Source organism: Somniosus microcephalus, chromosome 14 (assembly GCF_052327205.1).
Source record: "Somniosus microcephalus isolate GS21.2 chromosome 14, FLI_Smic_1.0, whole genome shotgun sequence".
Lineage (NCBI taxonomy): Eukaryota > Metazoa > Chordata > Chondrichthyes > Squaliformes > Somniosidae > Somniosus > Somniosus microcephalus.
In genome coordinates this window covers 112,972,965-112,991,617 of record NC_141000.1, presented here as the reverse complement: position 1 = coordinate 112,991,617, position 18,653 = coordinate 112,972,965, and the positions used below count along the sequence as shown (strand labels likewise).

The 18,653-nt window shown below is 46.2% G+C and overlaps 1 protein-coding gene across 2 annotated transcripts in view; it reads left to right on the top strand.

The window, feature by feature from the left end:
• Positions 1 to 1,005: 1,005 nt before the first annotated feature.
• Positions 1,006 to 18,653, top strand: part of LOC147107856 (histone H4 transcription factor) — a 41,356-nt gene continuing 23,708 nt past the window's right edge. For both annotated transcript variants that reach the window (XR_015080898.1, XM_086007215.1), the window contains exons 1-8: positions 1,006 to 2,769; positions 4,501 to 4,727; positions 7,518 to 7,629; positions 9,323 to 9,475; positions 12,279 to 12,356; positions 14,520 to 14,640; positions 17,431 to 17,569; positions 18,106 to 18,230. Coding sequence is in view for 1 of the 2 variants with exons in the window: in XM_086007215.1 (XP_085863341.1) it covers positions 2,586 to 2,769; positions 4,501 to 4,727; positions 7,518 to 7,629; positions 9,323 to 9,475; positions 12,279 to 12,356; positions 14,520 to 14,640; positions 17,431 to 17,569; positions 18,106 to 18,230 (1,139 nt within the window). In the remaining variant the exon portion in view is untranslated. The remainder of the gene's footprint in view (positions 2,770 to 4,500; positions 4,728 to 7,517; positions 7,630 to 9,322; positions 9,476 to 12,278; positions 12,357 to 14,519; positions 14,641 to 17,430; positions 17,570 to 18,105; positions 18,231 to 18,653) is intronic.

Here is an 18,653-nt window from a genome sequence, read left to right as displayed (position 1 = left end):
AGAGTGTACATTTAGATTAAGACATTTAAACATTCAACATTTAGGATTAGGTCATGAATGGGTTTTAGGACTGGGGTCATGAATGGCTTTTAGGATTAGGGTCCTGATTGGGTTTTAGGATTAGGGCCATGAATGGGTTTTAGGATTAGGGTCATGAATGGGTTTTAGGATTAGTGTCATGATTTGATTTATGATCATGGATTAGGATTAGAATCATGATTGGATTTAGGGTCATGATTGGTTTTAGGATCTTGATAAAATGCTGGAAACACTCAGCAGGCCAGGTAGTCTTTGGAGAGAGAAATATTGGGGTTAACGTTTCAGGTTGATTTTTTTATCAGAACTAGAAGATGTTACAGATTATAAATCAATGGAAAAGGGGGGGGGGACAGGCAAAGGAAAAAAAGGAGGGTTCCGTCATTGAGTGGAGGGCAGGAGATGATAAAATGGCAGAAGTGATAATGGTGCAAGGCAAAAGGAGGTGATCATGAGAAATTAGTGAAACAAAAGACTGTGTCCAGAGGAGGTGTGAATGGTTACAGCAGAATAGCAAAGGGGGAAGGAAGCGTGGGAATTCTGTCAAAAGTAGAGAATGCTCACCTGGCCCAGGAATGTGGTAGATGAAAGGCAGGTGGACCCCAGGGGAGCGGACCATCTCACCGGCTGTACCGATAGGGAATATCCATCCCAAGCACCAGCCCATACCTCCCTCATTCCTGGTAGCTCTGGTGCACCCATCCTGCATACCTGTTCCATAAGAACAAAAATCCCACAATCTGAAAGGAACATGTTGCCTTTCATTAAAATGTTTTTTAATGAAAAGAAAGACAGACGTGTTTATATAGCACCTTTCACGATCTTAGGACGTCCCAAAGCGCTTTGCAGCCAATTAAGTATTTTTTGAAGTGCAGTCACTTATAATGTAGGAAATGCGGCAGCCAATTTGCGCACAGCAAGCTCCCACAAACAGCATTGTGCTGATGACCAGATAATCTGTTTTTAGTGATATTGATTGAGGGATAAATATTGGCCAAGATAATGGATATATCACTTCTCAAATGTTTTAGGGAGGAGGGAAAGAAACCCTATTTATGTACAATAATTATTGACCTTGTTCAGTGGATGTATTCTTGCCTCTGAGTCATAGATTGTGGGTTGAAGCCCCACGTCGGTATTTGAGTAACTAATCGAGGCTTGACGTTCCAATGCAGTACGGAGGGAGAGCTGCATTAGAACTGTAGAAGTTTATAGCACATAAAGGAGGCCACTCAGCCCATCATGACTGCTGGCTCTTTGCTAGAGCAATCCGCAACTAATCCCACTGCCCTACTCTCTCCCCATAGCCCTGTATCGGGCTCTGCTTCAAATAGTTATCTTTGCTTCAAAAGATGCAGTTGTTTCTGCCTCCACTACTCCCTGTGGCAAAACATTGCATGCTGCAACAATCCTTTGTGTAATGATATTTCTCCCAACCCCTCTCTCCTCACTCTCTTGGTAACGGTTTTGAATTGATGATGATTTCTCATTACTGTCCTCCACCAGAAGAAACGGTCTTTCCCTAATTCACACTATCAAAACCAACAACAACTTGTATTTATATAGTGCCTTTAACATAGTAAAACGTCCCAAGGCGCTGCACAGGAGCGTAATAAACGAAATTTGATACTGAGCCACGTGAGATATTAGGGCTGGTGACCAAAAGCTTGGTTAAAGAGGTAGGTTTTAAGGAGTCTTAAAGGAGGAAAGAGAGGCGGAGAGGTTTAGGGGGGGGATTCCAGCGCTTAGGGCCTTGGCAGCCGAAGGCCCAGCTGCCAATGGTGGAGTGATTAAAATCAGGGAGTCTTAGTGATGGCGCTGCACTGTCGGAGGTGCCGCCTTTTGGATGAGACGTTAAACCGAGGCTCCGTCTGCTCTCTCAGGTGGACGTAAAAGATTCCCCGGCACTATCTCGAGGAAGAGCAGGGGAGTTATCCCCGGTGTCTTGGCCAATAACTATCCCCCAATCAACATCACTGGTCATGATCACATTGCTGTTTGTGGGAGCTTGCTGTGCGCAATTGGCTGCTGCGTTTCCTACATTACAACAGTGACTACACTCCAAAAAGTACTTTAATGGCTGTAAAGCGCTTTGGGACGTCCGGTGGCCGTGAAAAATGCTATACTGTATATATGCAAGTCTTTATAATAATTTTCATTCCCAGCAATATAGTGCCTTTAACATAGCAAACCCTCTCAGATTCTCCTCTTATTGCAAGTGTTTGAAGCTAAATCTCTCCTAATATTATTAGAAGATTGTTCCTGATTTCCCAGAAACACGCAGCTCTTTTCCCTAATTATCCAGCCTCCTTAATAGATCTGGTTTTACTTTTGATACACCTGCCGTTATAGGAAAATATTCCAGTGGCAGCCCCAAATGCACATTTAGATTTTGTGTAGGGACGATGAGGTTCTGCGTGGTTTTTTTTTTTAGCTTTCAAAAAAAATAATTTATTGAGTTGGCAAATGTTTTTAGAACATTCTGGAGAATCTCGTTCATTTTTCCATCTTCTACAGCAGGTGGTGATAGGAACATCTTCGTTGGTGGTATGGTCCCAGTGGGCTCCGGTTGGAAGATGGCCCCTGGAAAGAGCATCAAGTACTTGGAGCTGGTGCTGCCCTGTGAGTGGGAAGGCTGTGTCCATGTGGGGAAGACGATGGAGGAGTTCTGCGACCACATAGCTGCCCATTTGAAAGAGCACCTCAATGAGTATGACAGCTTTGGAGAATTGGGTAAACTGCGTTGGAGATCACCCTTTGACTTTTTTTCCCCTTCTCGCTCCCAATTTTCTCTCTTTTCCCCCCCCCCCCCCCCTTTTTCCTGAAGATACTGACTCTTGTCGGCATATGGTTCCACGGGCGCTGGTACCTCCCCCAAGTGGTCAGTCTACGCGTGAGCCTTTCCAATGACTATCAGCAGACTGTTTATGTTAAAAATTTAGTGTAAGCATGTATTTCCTGTACAACTTCCTCTTCCAATTTTTGGTCATGCTTTTATGTCTACATTTAGCATTGCAACTGCCTATATAAGCAGTTAGAATGAAAATCCTGTGTGTAATAAATCCTATACGTAAACAGCTGCATGTAAATATGTAATTGTAGGCTTTGGCCAGTAGGTGGAGCTGTGGAGCGTGTTTCTGAAATCTCTCTTCCCGGCTCATAGAATAGGACAGCACAGAAGGAGGCCATTCGGCCCATCGAGTCCACGCCGGCTCTTTCGAAGAGCAATCCAGTTAGTCCCACTCCCCCCGCTCTTTCCCCATATCCCTGCAATTCATTTCTCCAACTCCCTTTTGAAGGCAACTATTGAATCTGTATCCACGGTCTTATCAGGTAGTGCATTCCAAATCCTAACCACTCGTTGCGTTAAAAAGGTTTACCTCGTATCATCTTGTAATTGTAAAGAAAGAACATGCATTCATCAACTTGCTGTGGGCAACAAGCGAGGCAGTTTGCTGGTGATTATAACATGTGAGAGAAGACAACTACCTCCGTGCACCAGGATTTGGCCTGATCACGACAACCATAAAATATAAATTTGCCAATATCCCTTTGACAGTGTCCCTGATGAGAGGAAAGTGTTTCAGGAAGTACCTGCATCAAGGACATCTGCTGACAAGCAAATGCAATGCAGATTCTCCGCGGAATAAAATCGTTTCCATTTCCCCACGGTGAAGCATGCAGGATTCTTTCAATGCTCTAATCCCATGGAAGGGTTCTCACAATTCAGTCTTTTAATTTATTGCCTGTGTGCGACAAGAATTTTTGCTCCCTCCGTTCCCCATACCGCAAGCTTCCGGTCTTGATGGTGTCACGTAAGAGACGGTGGAGGGAGTGAATGTTTAAGGTGGTGGATGGGGTTGCCAATCAAGTGGGTTGCTTTGTCCTGGATGGTGTTGAGCTTCTTGAGTGTTGTTGGGGCTGCACTCATCCTGGCAAGTGGAGAGTATTCCATCACACTCCTGACTTGTGCCCTGTAGACAGTGGCAAGGCTTTGGGGAGTCAGGAGGTGAGACACTTGCCACAGAATAACCAGCCTCTGACCTGTGGCTGGTCCAGTTAAGTTTCTGGTCAATGGTGACCCCCCAGGATGTTGATGGCAGGGGATTTGGCGATGGTAATCCCGTTGAATGTCATGGGGAGGTGGTTAGACTCTCGCTTGTTGGAGATGGTCATTGCCCGGCACTTATGTGGCGCAAATGTAACTTGCCACTCATCGGCCCAAGCCTGAATGTTGCCCAGGTCTTGCTGTTTGCGGGCATGGACTGCTTCATTATCTGAGGAGTTGCGAATGGAAATGAACGCTGTGCAATCATCAGCGAACATTCCCACTTCTCCTGGGGTCAGGAGAACACCAAGGAGTAGGACACCAAAAACAATCAATCCATGATTCCCAGACTTGATCGCTAAGAGATGAGCTTACATTGGATAACGAGCTCCTTCGTTCTTAAATTCTCCTTTCAGACGAGTACCAGTGTCTGTGGCGGGGCTGTGGTTTCCTGGCTGTGGAAGGCCCCAATGAGCTGGTGGTGCACGTGAACTTCCACAGCTATCACGCCAAGCTGAAATACTTTGGCTCGGAGCTGCAGCGCCTGCGTCCCGATCTGCCCATGTGCTCCCTGGACAGCCAGAACCAAAACCTGATCCCGGAGATTGCCGAGACCTTCACCTGCCAGTGGGAGCATTGCGACGTGAGTATCGACTTAGATTATCAACGCTTATTTTTTTTTGTTAGAAAGAAAAATAGCAACCCAGAAGTTGCTGGGGAAATAATGGCGAGTTAAAGGCGCAAGCCGTTATTAGTGTGTTTATAAAAAAATATTAACAGCAATTTGTGGCAAGGATGAGATGCCCCGTGAGTTGCGAATCGCCACAAGTTGCTGGACGATTTCCGCCGTTAGCCTCGCGAGAACAGCAGCTCACCCTCAACCTCCCCGTGAGTTTTAAGAAATTGCTGGATTTGCACTGTTAAAACAAATTAAACTCGCCGCAGAGAGTTAGGGCTGGTATATAAAAACGTAAGGACCCCGTTTAATAATGAGATTTATGTTCCTGCAATGCCACTCAACCTTGGGGGCCCAGAAAGAGAACAATTGAAACTCTGGTCTCATTCCTACAGGTAGTAAATTGTTCCGGGAGGTTTGTAAAACATTAAATGATTTTTTTTCCTTTTCCATTATGTCTATTTTTCTCTTTTAATCCAACCTTTCCCTCTCTTTATTTCTATTTCTGTGCCTGATTTGACTCTAATTCACCCTATTACCTCCTCCGTCGTTCCTCTCTTTCTTTCTCAATCCTTAAATCTCATTAGTTAAGGAGATAGACTGTTGGTCCTGTCTTTCACCAAGGTCCCAGATGATCTTTGACCTCCGAGCTCGCAGTTCCAGCAATTTGTGACGTAAACATTTTTCAAGCTGAAAGGTGAGGGGATAAAAATTCCAGCTCACTGGGCAAACCGCAAGATGCCCCGCTCCAACAAAATCTGGGCCAATCCTTTTGGAAATTGTTCTTCTTCTTCCCATTTTCTCCCCTATTCTGGAGATGCTGACTCTTGGCAGGGCACAGTTCCACAGACCTCAGCCCCCCCCTCCGGGATCTCGCCCAAGCGAGACAGCGCAGTTGAGCTATTCGACTGAGTGGGGCATCATAGCTGAGCCTGATCACGTCTTCTCCTGACTATCCATGCTGACCTACTTTCCAACCGGAATTGCTCAGTAACGATCAAGACTGAAACCTTGGCTGACATTTCTTTTCCCTTCCCTCCAAAGCCCAGGAGAGGCCAGTTGTAACGCCGTTACTGCCACTGTGGTATGGACGGGAGTGTTGGGCTTTTACACAACAGCCCTCGGAGCTTCAAAAACTTGAGTGGAACTTCGATTACCGGTAAAAGTGACTGAAGCTGTTGGATAGTCGTAACAACCCAACTGGTTCATGCATGTCCCTTAGGGAAGGAAACCTGCCATCATTACTTGGTCTGGCCAGTAGGTGACTCCAGCCCCATACCATCGTGGTTGACTCTTAACTGCCCGCTGGAAGTGGCCTAGCAAGCCACTCAGTTGTAACAAACTTGAGACAATCAGGGCTTTTTTTTTTTATTCATTGATGGGATGTGGGCGTCGCTGGCTAGGCCAGCATTTAGTGCCCATCCCTAATTGCCCTTGAGAAGATGGTGGTGAGCCACCTTCTTGAACCGCTGCAGTCCATATGGTGTAGGTACACCCACAATGCTGTTAGGAAGGGAGTTCCAGGATTTTGGCCCAGCGACAGTGAAGGAACGGCGATACAGGTCCAAGTCAGGATGGTGTGTGGCTTGGAGGGGAACTTGTAGGTGGTGATGTTCCCATGCGTCTGCTGCCCTTGTCCTTCTAAGTGGTAGAGGTCGCGGGTTTGGAAGGTGCTGTTGAAGGAGCTTTGGCGAGTTGCTGCAGTGCATCTTGTTGCTGCAGGGCTGGGCAATAAATGCCAGCGATGCCCTCATCCCGAGAATGAATGAATTAAAAACATATCCGCCAAGGTGCCTGATTGTTAACCAGTGATTCACTATGGACATCAGGTAGGGACAGAAATGAGCTTGGCTGTGATACTGCTCACAGTCCAATACCCTGTTGGGTGTCACTGATTGGCTCACGTGTGAGGAATGCCCACATGGAGGAAGAACTCATGGGCAGCTGGCACCTATAAAATTACCCTTCAACAGTCAGTGCCTTTAGGAGAGGGGAGGAGAAAATTGTGGGGGAAGGGTGTTGAAGAAAATACAAATAATTGGATGTCAGATTTGCCTACATAACAGTCACTGCATGAAGTAACTCATTGTGAAAGAAAGAACTAACTTACATTTATATAGCACCTTTCGCAACCGCAGGCCGCCTCAGAGTGATTTACAGCCAATGAAGTACTTTTTGAAGTGTAGTTACTGTTGTAATGTAGGAACCATGGCAGCCAATTTGCGCACAGCAAGCTCCCACAAACAGCAGTGTGATAACGACCAGTTTTAGGTTGACCAGTTGGTTGAGGGATAAATATTGGCCAACTCCCCTGCTCTTTATCGAATAAAGTCGTGGGATCTTTTACGTCCAGACAGCATCTCAGACAATGCAACATTCCCTCCGTACTGCACTGGAGTGTCAGCCTAGATTATGTGCTCAAGTCTCTGGACTGGGACTTGAACCCATAACCTTCTGAGTCAAAACACAAGAGTGCTGCCAACTGAGCCACGCCTAACACTAAAAGTGTGAAGAATTTTGAGCTGTTTTAGTGTGACAATGCCACTGTATAAGCGGAAGTATTTATCATGTTAATTGTCTTAAACCTACTTGGAATTTCTGTAACGTTTAAAATGAGTGAAGCCGAGCTGTTGATATATGATGGCTGGACATGCACTTGAAAGTTTAAAGACTAGACCTGAATGTGTAACATCGCAGCTTTCAAACCCCGATTTGAAATCTTTTACTTGTGTATTGATTTTCTTTTTTTGCCTCCAGAGTACATTTGACAATCCGGAATGGTTTTACCGGCACGTGGACATGCATGGACAGTGCATGGATAAAGAAATGCTTCCTAACAAAAATGAAGCCATTTCGTGCTGCTGGAAAGGTAATCTGGAGAACCAACTGTGTGGAGCAAGTAACAAGGCTGATATTTTAATTCTGGGGTCTGAGTGTCCTCCGAACCCCACTTTTGCCCATTTACTTGTTTATTTATATATTTATCTGAAACCTGTAGCTTTTATTTTTAATCTTGCTGGAACAACTTTCCTGCAGCCAAGTGCAGATGACATGCTTCACCGTTCTCTACCGGTGCGCCTCTGATCCAGGGGCGAGGGAAGTCTGTACCGCAGCAGCCGTGGAATGATGGCCTTGCCCCCTGTGGGTAGGCCTCTGACCCTCACCGAGCACCTTCCCACAGCACTGTGTAGTGGCGTGCAAATTTAACCCACCATAAACCTCCTCCCTCTGCCTCCAATTGCCATGGCCTTGTTTGTGGCCATTGTAGCACTGGAGATTAAAGGATTGTCGTTGAGTTTTAAATCGTTTATTTAAACAATAAAAAACATTAAATAGTAAGAGATCTCATGGCACTCTTTCGCAGAAGAGCAGGGGAGTTCTCCCTGGTGTCCTGACCAATATTTATCCCTCAACCAACACCTAAAAAGAAATAGTCTGGTCATTTATCGCATTGCTGTTTGTGGGATCTTGCTGCGTGTAAATTGGCTGCCGCGTTTCCTATATTGTAACAGTGACTACACATCAAAAGTAATTGATTGGGTGTAAAGTGCTTTGGGATGTCCTGAGGACATGAAAGGCCCTATATAGTCTTTCTTTCTCTCAATCCTAAATGGTCCATTAAAAAAAAATGTTTTTAAATGCTTATCCACAACTTCAATGCAACATTCCCTTGTTGCTCCATTGACATGTCATCTTCTATTATCTGCTCAGATCCTAGATTGGGGCTTGACATTCTGAGGTGAGAGTGGAACCGCTGCACTATAGAAAGCATCCTGACAAACTGTATCACAGTATGGTATGGCAGCTGTAGCTACTGTGACCGGAAAGCCCTGCAGCGGGTAGTCAAAACTGCCCAACGAATTACCAGCACCCAGCTACCGACTATAGAGCACATATACCAGAAACGCTGTCTACGGAGGTCACGGTCCATCATCAAAGACCCTTCCTACCCCAGCCACGGTCTGTTCGCCCTCCTGCCATCTGGGAGACGCCACAGATGCATTCGCACCCGTATGACCAGATTTAGGAACAGCTTCTTTCCCAGGGCTGTCATCCTACTGAACTCCACAAATAAACTCTAAAGCCTGCACATCTGCCAATGCACTTTATTAGGGTTATGTTTATGTTAATATACTACAAGCCAAATGTATGTTGAATGTTTAAATGTCTTAATCTAAATGTACACTCTCGGGAGCCGCAAGCCTACATTTCGTTGTACTGCACTTGTGCACTAACAATGACAATAAAGTTGATTTGATTTGATTTGATTTGGAACTGAACCAAGCCGACACCAGGGTGAAGGTTCCGTATGATGACATTTGCAGCTTGGTGAATGGGAAGTGTTTTCCCTTCCCCTCTTCCTCTGCCACTGGACTCCCTTTTAATTCTAATGAAATGGTCATGGAATAGCCGGCACAGGCACGACCGGCCGAATGGCCCCCCCTCCGGTGCTGTGAGATTATATGAATGTTATGTACATTTTTGTTCCGTCACCTGCCCCAAGAATTAATGAACAATTTCCAAACCTTTTTTTTTCCTTCTCTATTTTATTAATGCACCAGGATGTGGTGCTACATTTAAAATCAAGTTTAAACTTCGGGAGCACCTGCGGAGTCACACCCAGGAGAAGGTCGTCTCCTGCCCCAACTGCGGAGGGATGTTTTCCAACAACACCAAGTTCTACGACCATGTCCGCCGGCAGACCTCAAACGAACGTATGTGATTCCTGCAACTGAATTGTTAACGATTGTGTATATATATATTTTGCATACTGTGAATGGTGTGTCATTGTCGACATTACTTCTTGAAATTTATCTTAATTATTCAGGAGAAGTAGTTCATATATGCATCGTGTTGCAAACTTTAAAAAAAAACACCCTTTGGCATAATGTCTCTTGTGGGGATAGGGAGTTTTTATGTATATATTTATATTTACTTAATTGGCCTCAGTGCCTTGCATTGGGGATTCTCAGCAAAGTTCCTCTTCACTATTCAGTGACTGCCCCAGTGGAGAGCGTGCATGCGTGAGGTGAGTCGAGGATAGGAACTCCGATGTGATGCCCTCTGTGGTTGAATTTCCTTCTGGCATCAATAATTTTACACATGAAGATTGACCTCTTGGTCTGTATGAAAACAGATAGGACAATAGGGTGCACAGAATCTTTGATTTGTTTCCATTTCCCCCCAACCCCCAAATGGAGTGGGGTGTAGGAGTGCTGGGTCTCTGTATCATGCCTCTCCCGATGATGTAACTTAGCTGATGCATTTGCTTTTGGGGAATTTGAAGGGACGAGTATGCTATTTCTGGTATTTTAATTCACCCTAATGGTGAAGCACAAGCTGAGGATGCTGCTGTTCCATGTACAGATAGATCCTCGGGTTTGTTGAGAATCCGGGTTTGCTTGCTGCTGTCGTATTATTGGGTGAGGGTGGTGTCCCGGAAGCCTTGTAGTTACTTCAGGTTATACACTACAAACTGCTGGCAATGAGCATCGGCTGCTTGTGTGAAAAATGATCACATCTTTTATATAAAAAGGAAATTGCCAGTCAGGTCTTTAAGCAAAGATTTTCGTTTTTAAATGAGCTTGTCATTCAGACAATCTAACTGCCCTGTCATTTAAGCACTCAGGCAAACCTTTGGCCAGTTTGCACCCAGCACCCTCATTCGTTTCCCATACTGTTGGTGCCTATCCAGGAAGACCGGCAATCTCCTCCCATGCCTACATCAGTGGTCTTGCACAGAACATACAGCACAGAAACGGGCCACTCGGCCCAACTGGGCCATGCTGGTGTTTGTGCTCCAGCCTCCTCCCACCCTGCTGCATCAAACCCTATAAGGATATCCTTCGATTTATTTCTCCCTCGTGTGCTTGTCTGACTTCCCCTTGAATGCGTCTATGCTAATCGCCTCAACTACTCCTTGTGGTGGCGAGTTCCACATTCTAACCACTCTCAGGGTAAAGAGGTTTCTCCTGAGTTCCTTGTTGGATTTATTAGTGACTATCTTGTACAGTTTTGATCTCCCCCCACAAGTGGAAACATCTCGTCTGAGGCACAAAGTGCCTGACCCCTGTGGGGACGTGGCTAACTTCTCCTTTATTGCCGTACCGCTGAGATTCGGAGGCCAGAAACTGGCAGCGTGTCCCTACCACTTGTAGTCGCAGTGCCTTGGGACTCCGGTGACCTGCTTTTCTCGCTCCTGCACTTCAACCCCTGATGTATCAGGAACACGTTTCTGTCGAATACTTTAAATTGAGTTCACATTCACAGCACTAGAGGGCAGTCTGTTCCATAGGAAACGGCGCTAAGCATAAAGTAGTTACTCAAAAGTTTATTTCGATCAAAGTTTTTTGAACATATAAGCATTCCCAGCCTCTTCTGGTTTTGCACAAAATAAATTTCCCACATGTGTCCCATCAACCTCACTTATGATTTCTAAACATTGATTATGCTGAGCACCACTTCCCTGTCTCTCTCGTCACTGGGGGCTGAATTTGAATCTCAAGCCCTTCCCTTACTTTATTAATTTAATACCTGCTGCTGTCCTTTATTTTAATTTATTTTTTTGCAATTATTTTCAACACTTGGTCTTCTGTAAATATTGCTATGATCTCTGCGGTGATATTCAAGTGTTGCCGCATAATTCCCTGATTATCAGTGACCCTGCTGTACCTTTCCCAAGTGGCCATTCTTCATTTGCGGGCTTGGGCAGTGAGGGTTAGCCAGCTATTCAGTCATGGGGCATCACCAGAAGGTGGCTCGTGGCTGACGCTCACTACCCCCCGCCCCCCCCCCAACGGCCCCCCACTTCCCCACCAATCTCAGCTTGCTCAGGCCAATGCTGCAGTTTTGCAACACTGGGCTGCACAGAACTGGGAAACTTGGGGAAACTCGTAGCTTTTTAACAACTGTGCACACCCGATCTTTGCACGGCCAGTTTTGCTGCTGGTGCTCTGAGTCTGCCTCATAGAATAGTACAGCACAGAAGGAGGCCATTCGGCCCACCGCGTCTGTGCGCCAGTTCTTTCGATGAACAATCAGTTAGTCCCACTCCCCTGCTCTTTCCCCAAATCCCTGCGATTTTTTTTCTCCTTCAAGTATTCAATTCCCTTTTGTAGGCTACCCTCGGGAATCTAAACATGACGTCAAATGCCTCTTGCCTTCAAACTGCATCCTTCTGACGCTGTTGGAGTAAGGCTGTGATTGAGTGGAGGATGGTTCAATGAAGGTACCCTATGACTGGAGCTGAGTTCATCTCTCTTTGTCAACGCCAAGCCTTTAAATACCGTTTTTGCATTGAACTGATGAGCGAATGATTTGTTGTTTTTTTTTACCTCAGCATTCTATCATTGGATGTGTTTTTTTTCTTCTCTCCCCCACCTTTACTTTTGATTTGGAGGGAGGGAACAGTTACTCAGCAAAAGTACTGAAAATTAAAAGGATGGATATTAAGGATGGTCCCTGCACTGATTGACAGAAGACATTTAATTATAATTTTTAACCTCTGTTTAACTTTAGAGAAGGCCTTTCCCTGCCAGCACTGTGACAAGCAGTTCGCCAACGAGAGGCTGCTACGGGACCATGTGCGAAATCACGGTAGGCCGCAGCAGAGTGCTTGTCGATGTTTGTGAAGGCCGCGGGTGTTCCTTCACTGGTCCGAGGGGCAAGGCTGATGTGTTTATCAGACAGTGCAGCTCTTCCCTGCCCGACTCTGGTGGCAGTGCTCTGAGGCAAACCAAACAGTGTAGGTTGCAAGTGATCTGTGGAAAATATCTACACTGGCCCTACGTAGTGCAGTTCGCTGCCAAGTACTGCAGTTTTGAAATAAAAGTCCGGAGACAGTAAAATTGCTACGTAACCTAGGATGGCACTTCAGTGCAGTACTGAGGGAGAGCTGTATTGTCGCAGGTGTGCCACCTTTTAGATGAGGCATGAAACTGAGGTCCCGTCCACCCACTCGGGTGGATGTAAAAGATCCCATGGCACTATGTGAAGAAGAGCAAGGCGATGCTCCCAGTTTCCTGGCCAACATTCTCCATCAATCAACACAAAACTAACAGCTTCCGGTCACCTGTCATTTTAATTCACCGCCCCACTCCCACTCGAACCTCACCATCCTCGGCCTCTTGCATTGTTCACGGAAGCTCACCGTAAACTCGAGGAACAGCACCTCATCTTCCGATTAGGCACTTTACAGCCTTCCGGACTCAATGTCGAGTTCAACAATTTCAGATCATAACCTCGGCCCCTACAGGTAGACTACCCTTTATCCGAACTTCCGAAAACCGAAACCCTCTAAAAACCGAAGGTTTTTTCGTTCCGCGTAAGTCGTGCGCACGACTTACGCTGAGCAGAGGGTCAGCTTAAGTCGTGCGCACGACCCCCCGCGGACCCCCGCCGGCCCCGACCCCCCACCCCCGCTGACCCCCCCCGCGGACCCCCGCCGACCCCGACCCCCGCCGACTTACGCTGAGCGTCAGCGTAAGTCGTGCGCACGACCCCCCCCGCCGGCCCCGACCCCCGCGGACCCCCCCCCCCCCGCCGACCCCGACCGTAAGTCGGTGGGGGTCGGGGTCGGCGGGGGTCCGCGAGGGGGTCGGGGCCGGCAGGGGTCCGCGGGGGGGTCGGCGGGGGGGTCGGGGTCGGCGGGGGTCGGGGCCGGCATCTTGACGTCCACCTGAGAGGGCAGAAGGGGCCTCGGTTTAATGTCTCATCCGAAAGACAGCACCTCTGTCCGGGTAGCACTCCCTCAGTACTGCGCTGGACTGTCGGCAAGACAGTTGTGGGTTTTGATCCAGTAGATCTTATGAGTGCTGATCCTCCCCGCTTTTGCATAAAATGTGCTATCACAGGCCCAGTATGGAAAGTGGCCAATATTTTGCCATGTCTGGTAAGTGGCAAGTCCGTTCTGGATGTCGTCAGAGATGCAGAATTGGCGACCCGTACAATCTCCAATGCCATTAGCACTGAGAGGGGAAAGAGGCAACCTGTGTTGACCATGTGATGCACAGTTGTTGTTTAGAGTTTTGAACTATTTAGCAGTACAGTATTTGGAACTATAATTTAGGTAGGAGTTGATCATTTTGTAAAATAACTTTTTTTTCCTAACATGAACTGAAGGTTGCTAATCTCTTGGCTTGTGGCAGTGTGAAGAAATGTGGCCATCTAAGGATCAGTGCACCGGTGCTCCAAGGCATTGTGGGTTTCCTTCTGCCACCTTTTAACCCCTGCTGCTCCACCCATCTCTCCAGAATCCCAGCTCCTTTTGTCTTGTAGTCACCAGTGGATTAGAAGCTAGACACTTCCACAAAATGTGATGGAAAGGGCGAGAGAGCGAGAGAAGCTAAAAAGGGAAAATAGTTCAAGAAGACGGGCAGAATAAAAGTTGCTTTTGTTTTGAAAAATTCTGAAAACTAGGGGTCGCTGTTTAAAAATAAGGGGTCGCCCATTTAAGACAGAGGTGAGGAGAAATTTTTTCTCAGAGGGTCGTGAGTCTTTGGAACTCTCTTCCTCAGAGGGCGGTGGAAGCAGAGTCTTTGAATATTTTTAAGGCAGAGGTAGATAGATTCTTGATAAGCAAGGGGGTGAAAGGTTATCGTGGGTAGGCGGGAATGTGGAGTAATCGGATCAGCCATGATCTTATTGAATGGCGGAGCAGGCTCGAGGGGCCGAGTGGCCTACTCCTGCTCCTAATTCGTATGTTCGTATGTACCCGGTAATGAAACTAGGTTCTCTAACAGTTTAATGTCTGCTTTGCAGTGAACCAGTTTAAGTGCCCACTCTGCGACATGACCTGCACTACTTTCTCCTCATTAAGGACCCACATCAAGTTCCGCCACTGTGATGAGAGGCCGTATGGGTGTGACTTCTGTGAGAACAGGTAGTGTTGTGGTTGTTGCCCAAATTGCATAAGCATTGGACAGTTGTCTTGGCATACTGATCCAGAACTATATAGGTACTATAACAGAATAAAGTGCTGACTTTATTTTGTTATACTCCTATCTGGATGCTCTCCTAAGCCACATTATTCTCATTATGTGAGGCGGGCATTCGTTCACTGACCCATTGGGTCACTGGCTGAACTACATAGTTTCATTTTTTTTGCCCCTCCAATTATCTTCCCTCCGCTCCTGAAAGCACTGACTCATGTTGGGGTATGTCTCCATGGGTGCATGGAGTTCCGTCACAGCCACTCTCTTGTGTGTGAACTTTGGCAGGTCATTTGACTGTAGATGGGAGCGAGGGAGGTGAGCTATACTGCTGAACTGATCCTATACTGACACCCACCATCCGTATGAATGCACTTTTAATTAAAGATGAAATTACTAAATATTTAGATGAAGTGATGAATAATTAGAAGTAGCCAACCCTGACTTGGGAAGAAAGATCGTGCTTGACAAACCTGACAGACTTCTTTGAGGAGATGACTGACTTGGCGGATGTGGGAAATGCAGTGGATGTGTTGTACATGGACTTTCAGAAAGTCTTTGACAAGGTACCACACAGGAGACGATTGAAAAAGATTAAGGGTATGGAATTAAGGGAAGGGTAGCAGCAAATTGGATTTTTATTAAATGCTTAAAGGGAGGAAACCGAGTGGAGTTGAGGGCAGTTTCTCAGAATGGTTGGAAGTGGTTAGCGATGTCCCACAGGATTCTGTTCTGGGACTGCTTCTGCTCACTGTGTACATCAATGATTTGGATATAGGGCTAGAGGGAGTGGTGTCCAAATTTACAGATGATGCTCAAATAGGAGGCATAGTTCCTACAGTCATTAATTCTGAGGGGATCAGAGGAAACTGAAAGGGATTATTGGTAAGATTGATGGAATAGGTAAAAAAAAGTCATGGAATTCGGTGTTAGTAAATGTGACATGGTACGTATGATTTTTAAAAAAGTAATAATTATACTTTGGCAAAAGCTGGCTGACGTGGACGAGTGGGGAAATGATGGGTTCAAATTCACAAGACATTAAAAGCAGCATCTCAAGTGGTTGAGGCCGAAAACCCGAAAGAAATGCTGGGTTTTATGGCAAGAGGTACAGAATATAAAAGTTGAGATGTAATGGTGAATCTATAAAAACATAGTAAGACCGCAGATGGTTCAGACCATCCATTCAGCTGCCTTTCCCCTTTCCCACCAAGCCAAACCACTCCCCAGGCTCCCTCCTGCCCTAGCCCTGAACTCGCGTCTCTCGATAGTCTCTCTCCGATCTCCCTACATGACCTCTCACGGCGACCCACATCCATGAGACCCACCTCCTGCTCCCTTGACCCCAGTCCCACTAAATGGCTGACTATCAAACTTCCCTTCCTGGCCCCCACACTAGCTGTCATTGTAAATGCTTCTCCGTCCTCAGGTACTTACCCCTTCCCTTTCAAAATCGCCGTCATCACTCCCTCCGCAAAAAAACTCAGCCTTGACTCCTCTGTCCTTGCAAACTACCGCCCATCTCCAACCTTCATTTATTCCCCCAAGTCTTTAAATGTGTTGTCTCCCAAAACCGTGTCCATCATTCCTGCGACTCCCTGCTTGAATCTTTTCGATCAGGTTTCCGCTCTTACCACCAGGCTGTGTGTGTGTGTTCGTTTTTTTTCCCTACTGTCTATCCCCAGGAACCTCGGGGCATTTGAGACGTGTCCACTACTGCCTTGGCTCAGATCAGGCAGCTCAGCGCAGATTAGAGCTTGAGCCTAGATCCTCCTGGCTTGTATGATTCAAAGGCACCCTGGGCAGTGTATTTTGCCAACAGTGCTATGAGTGAAAGCTGTCCTGATCGCGTGGCTCGTTGCTGGGGCGGTGAGTGCAGGCAAGGAGCAGTGCTGTACCTACGTCTGACTCACACTTTTCAGAACCAGTTCTGCAGTGCTGACACAATTGAGAGATGGGCTTTTAATCTTTAAGCTTTGTCAGTTCTGTGCATTGGCAAAGAATGGTGCAGTAGAGCAAGCTGTGGCTTGTTTGAGATGATATTAGTATGTAACATCAAGGCAAGGCAAGTTCAAGTGTTGCACCTAATCGGAATATTTAGCAGAATATCCAGTTGCCCAAAGACACACAAGCTTCTGTTTCTCTGCTCCACTTCATTTATGCTTATTGCTTTTATTGATCCCCTTGATACGAACTCATGTAGCGACCAATTCCCTGGATTATGCAATGGTTTATCTGCGATTTAGTCATTAAGATCAGGGAATAGTGGGAGCAGATCGTGGTGATTATTTGATGAGGTAATCATTGGGTTTGTTTTGAGATGGGCAGAGGCTTCCATAAACTTTTTATTTTGCCTTAATTGTCATTTTAACATAAAAAGGTAGAAACTACGCTGTGCGATACTATCGTGCTCTTGCTTTATGTGGAAGTGACGAGCTTTGCTTTTTTCCCTCAGATTTGGATTAAACTCGCAATACAAAACTGAAAATATTGGGCTATTTGAATATTACAGTGCTGTGCCGGGTATAATAATGTGTCCCTGATATTCAGGCTTGCAGATTGAGAGGTGTGTGACAATGAAATCTATTTCTGAACAAAGTAGGGGTTTCAGGGATGTAGTGAGAAGGTGGGTTGCTGAGGTTAATGTAGCAGAGAGGGACCGGCTCGTTGGGCCCAGTGACCTTTTCCTAAAATTCCTTCTGTTAAAAGCTGCTTCCCTCATGTTTTTCCTTCACTTCCAGTTTTAAGAATTTGTACGACCTGCGGAAGCACATTGAAACGCACAATGATGAACCCACGTACCACTGCAGCTCGGATGGCTGTAACTTTAGCGCCCGCAGTGTGCAAACCCTTAAACAGCACTACAGAAGAATACATGAGGTGGGTGACCAACTGATCTGTGAAGTAATATGGAATTTCATCTACCTTTACCTCAGAGACCCGAGTTTGAACCCACTTCAGACTAGTGGCATGGAACTCTTTTTATTCATCTTTTTCTTTGTTTTTGTCTCCCTCTAGCTCTTTGCCACCTCTTTTTTTTCTCTCTGTATCTCATGCCCACTCTTGGTGGGTTTCTGTGTGGACTTTCCTCAACATTATGCAAGATCTGTGGCCAGAATTGTAGAGTCCTTTTTGTTTTGTTGCTACTCCTGAGCAACTACACAGCTGTTCTGGTGTTGGCGAGTTCGGAACACATGTTGAATAACCACTGGAATTGATTTCTCATAAATGGGGAATTACATTGGCTCTTCCTAGATTGGCTGCCACGTTGGGGAAGAATAGCTCCCAGGAGGACAATGAGCTTTAAAGCGCTTTATCTAATGGCACTAGGGTGGTAAAAGGAACACTGGTTTTTATTTTCAAAACATTTTCAGGTTAACAATACACTGGGTTACTGCTGCCTCTCTCCTATGCAGGGTGAAACAAAGCCTCGATACAAGTGCCACATCTGTGCCAAGTGTTTTTCCTGGGCCTACACACTAACAATGCACCTCCGCAAGACCCACCAGCTAAAGTGGCCTTCTGGGCATGCACGGTTCAGGTAGGACAATGATCTGCCCAGAGCTCTAAGGTGTTGTCTTCTTACTGCTGATGCTGTTTATTCCAGTGGACTGTATATTGCCTTTAGGTGTAGAGCTAAAACGCTTTGCTTCCTCTCGCAATCCTAAGTGATTCAAGAAAGTTCAATGGCTTCTTGGGAGAATACAGTATGTGTGTGTGTGCGCACGCATGTGCACGTGTGTGTACATTGGGTAAACAGCATCTAAAAGAGAACAGATAGGTTAACATTTTGGGTGGGTGTTCTGATAAAGGATCCTACCTCCTGGTTACCACGTGTCCAGTTTGCTTTGGTTTTGAGTGGGCTCAATACATCATAACCTAAGCCTGAGTTCACCCTGTCCCGCTCTTCCACTTCCCACTTCTCATACCAGTTTAGAACTACTCTCGATCCCAACATTGGATT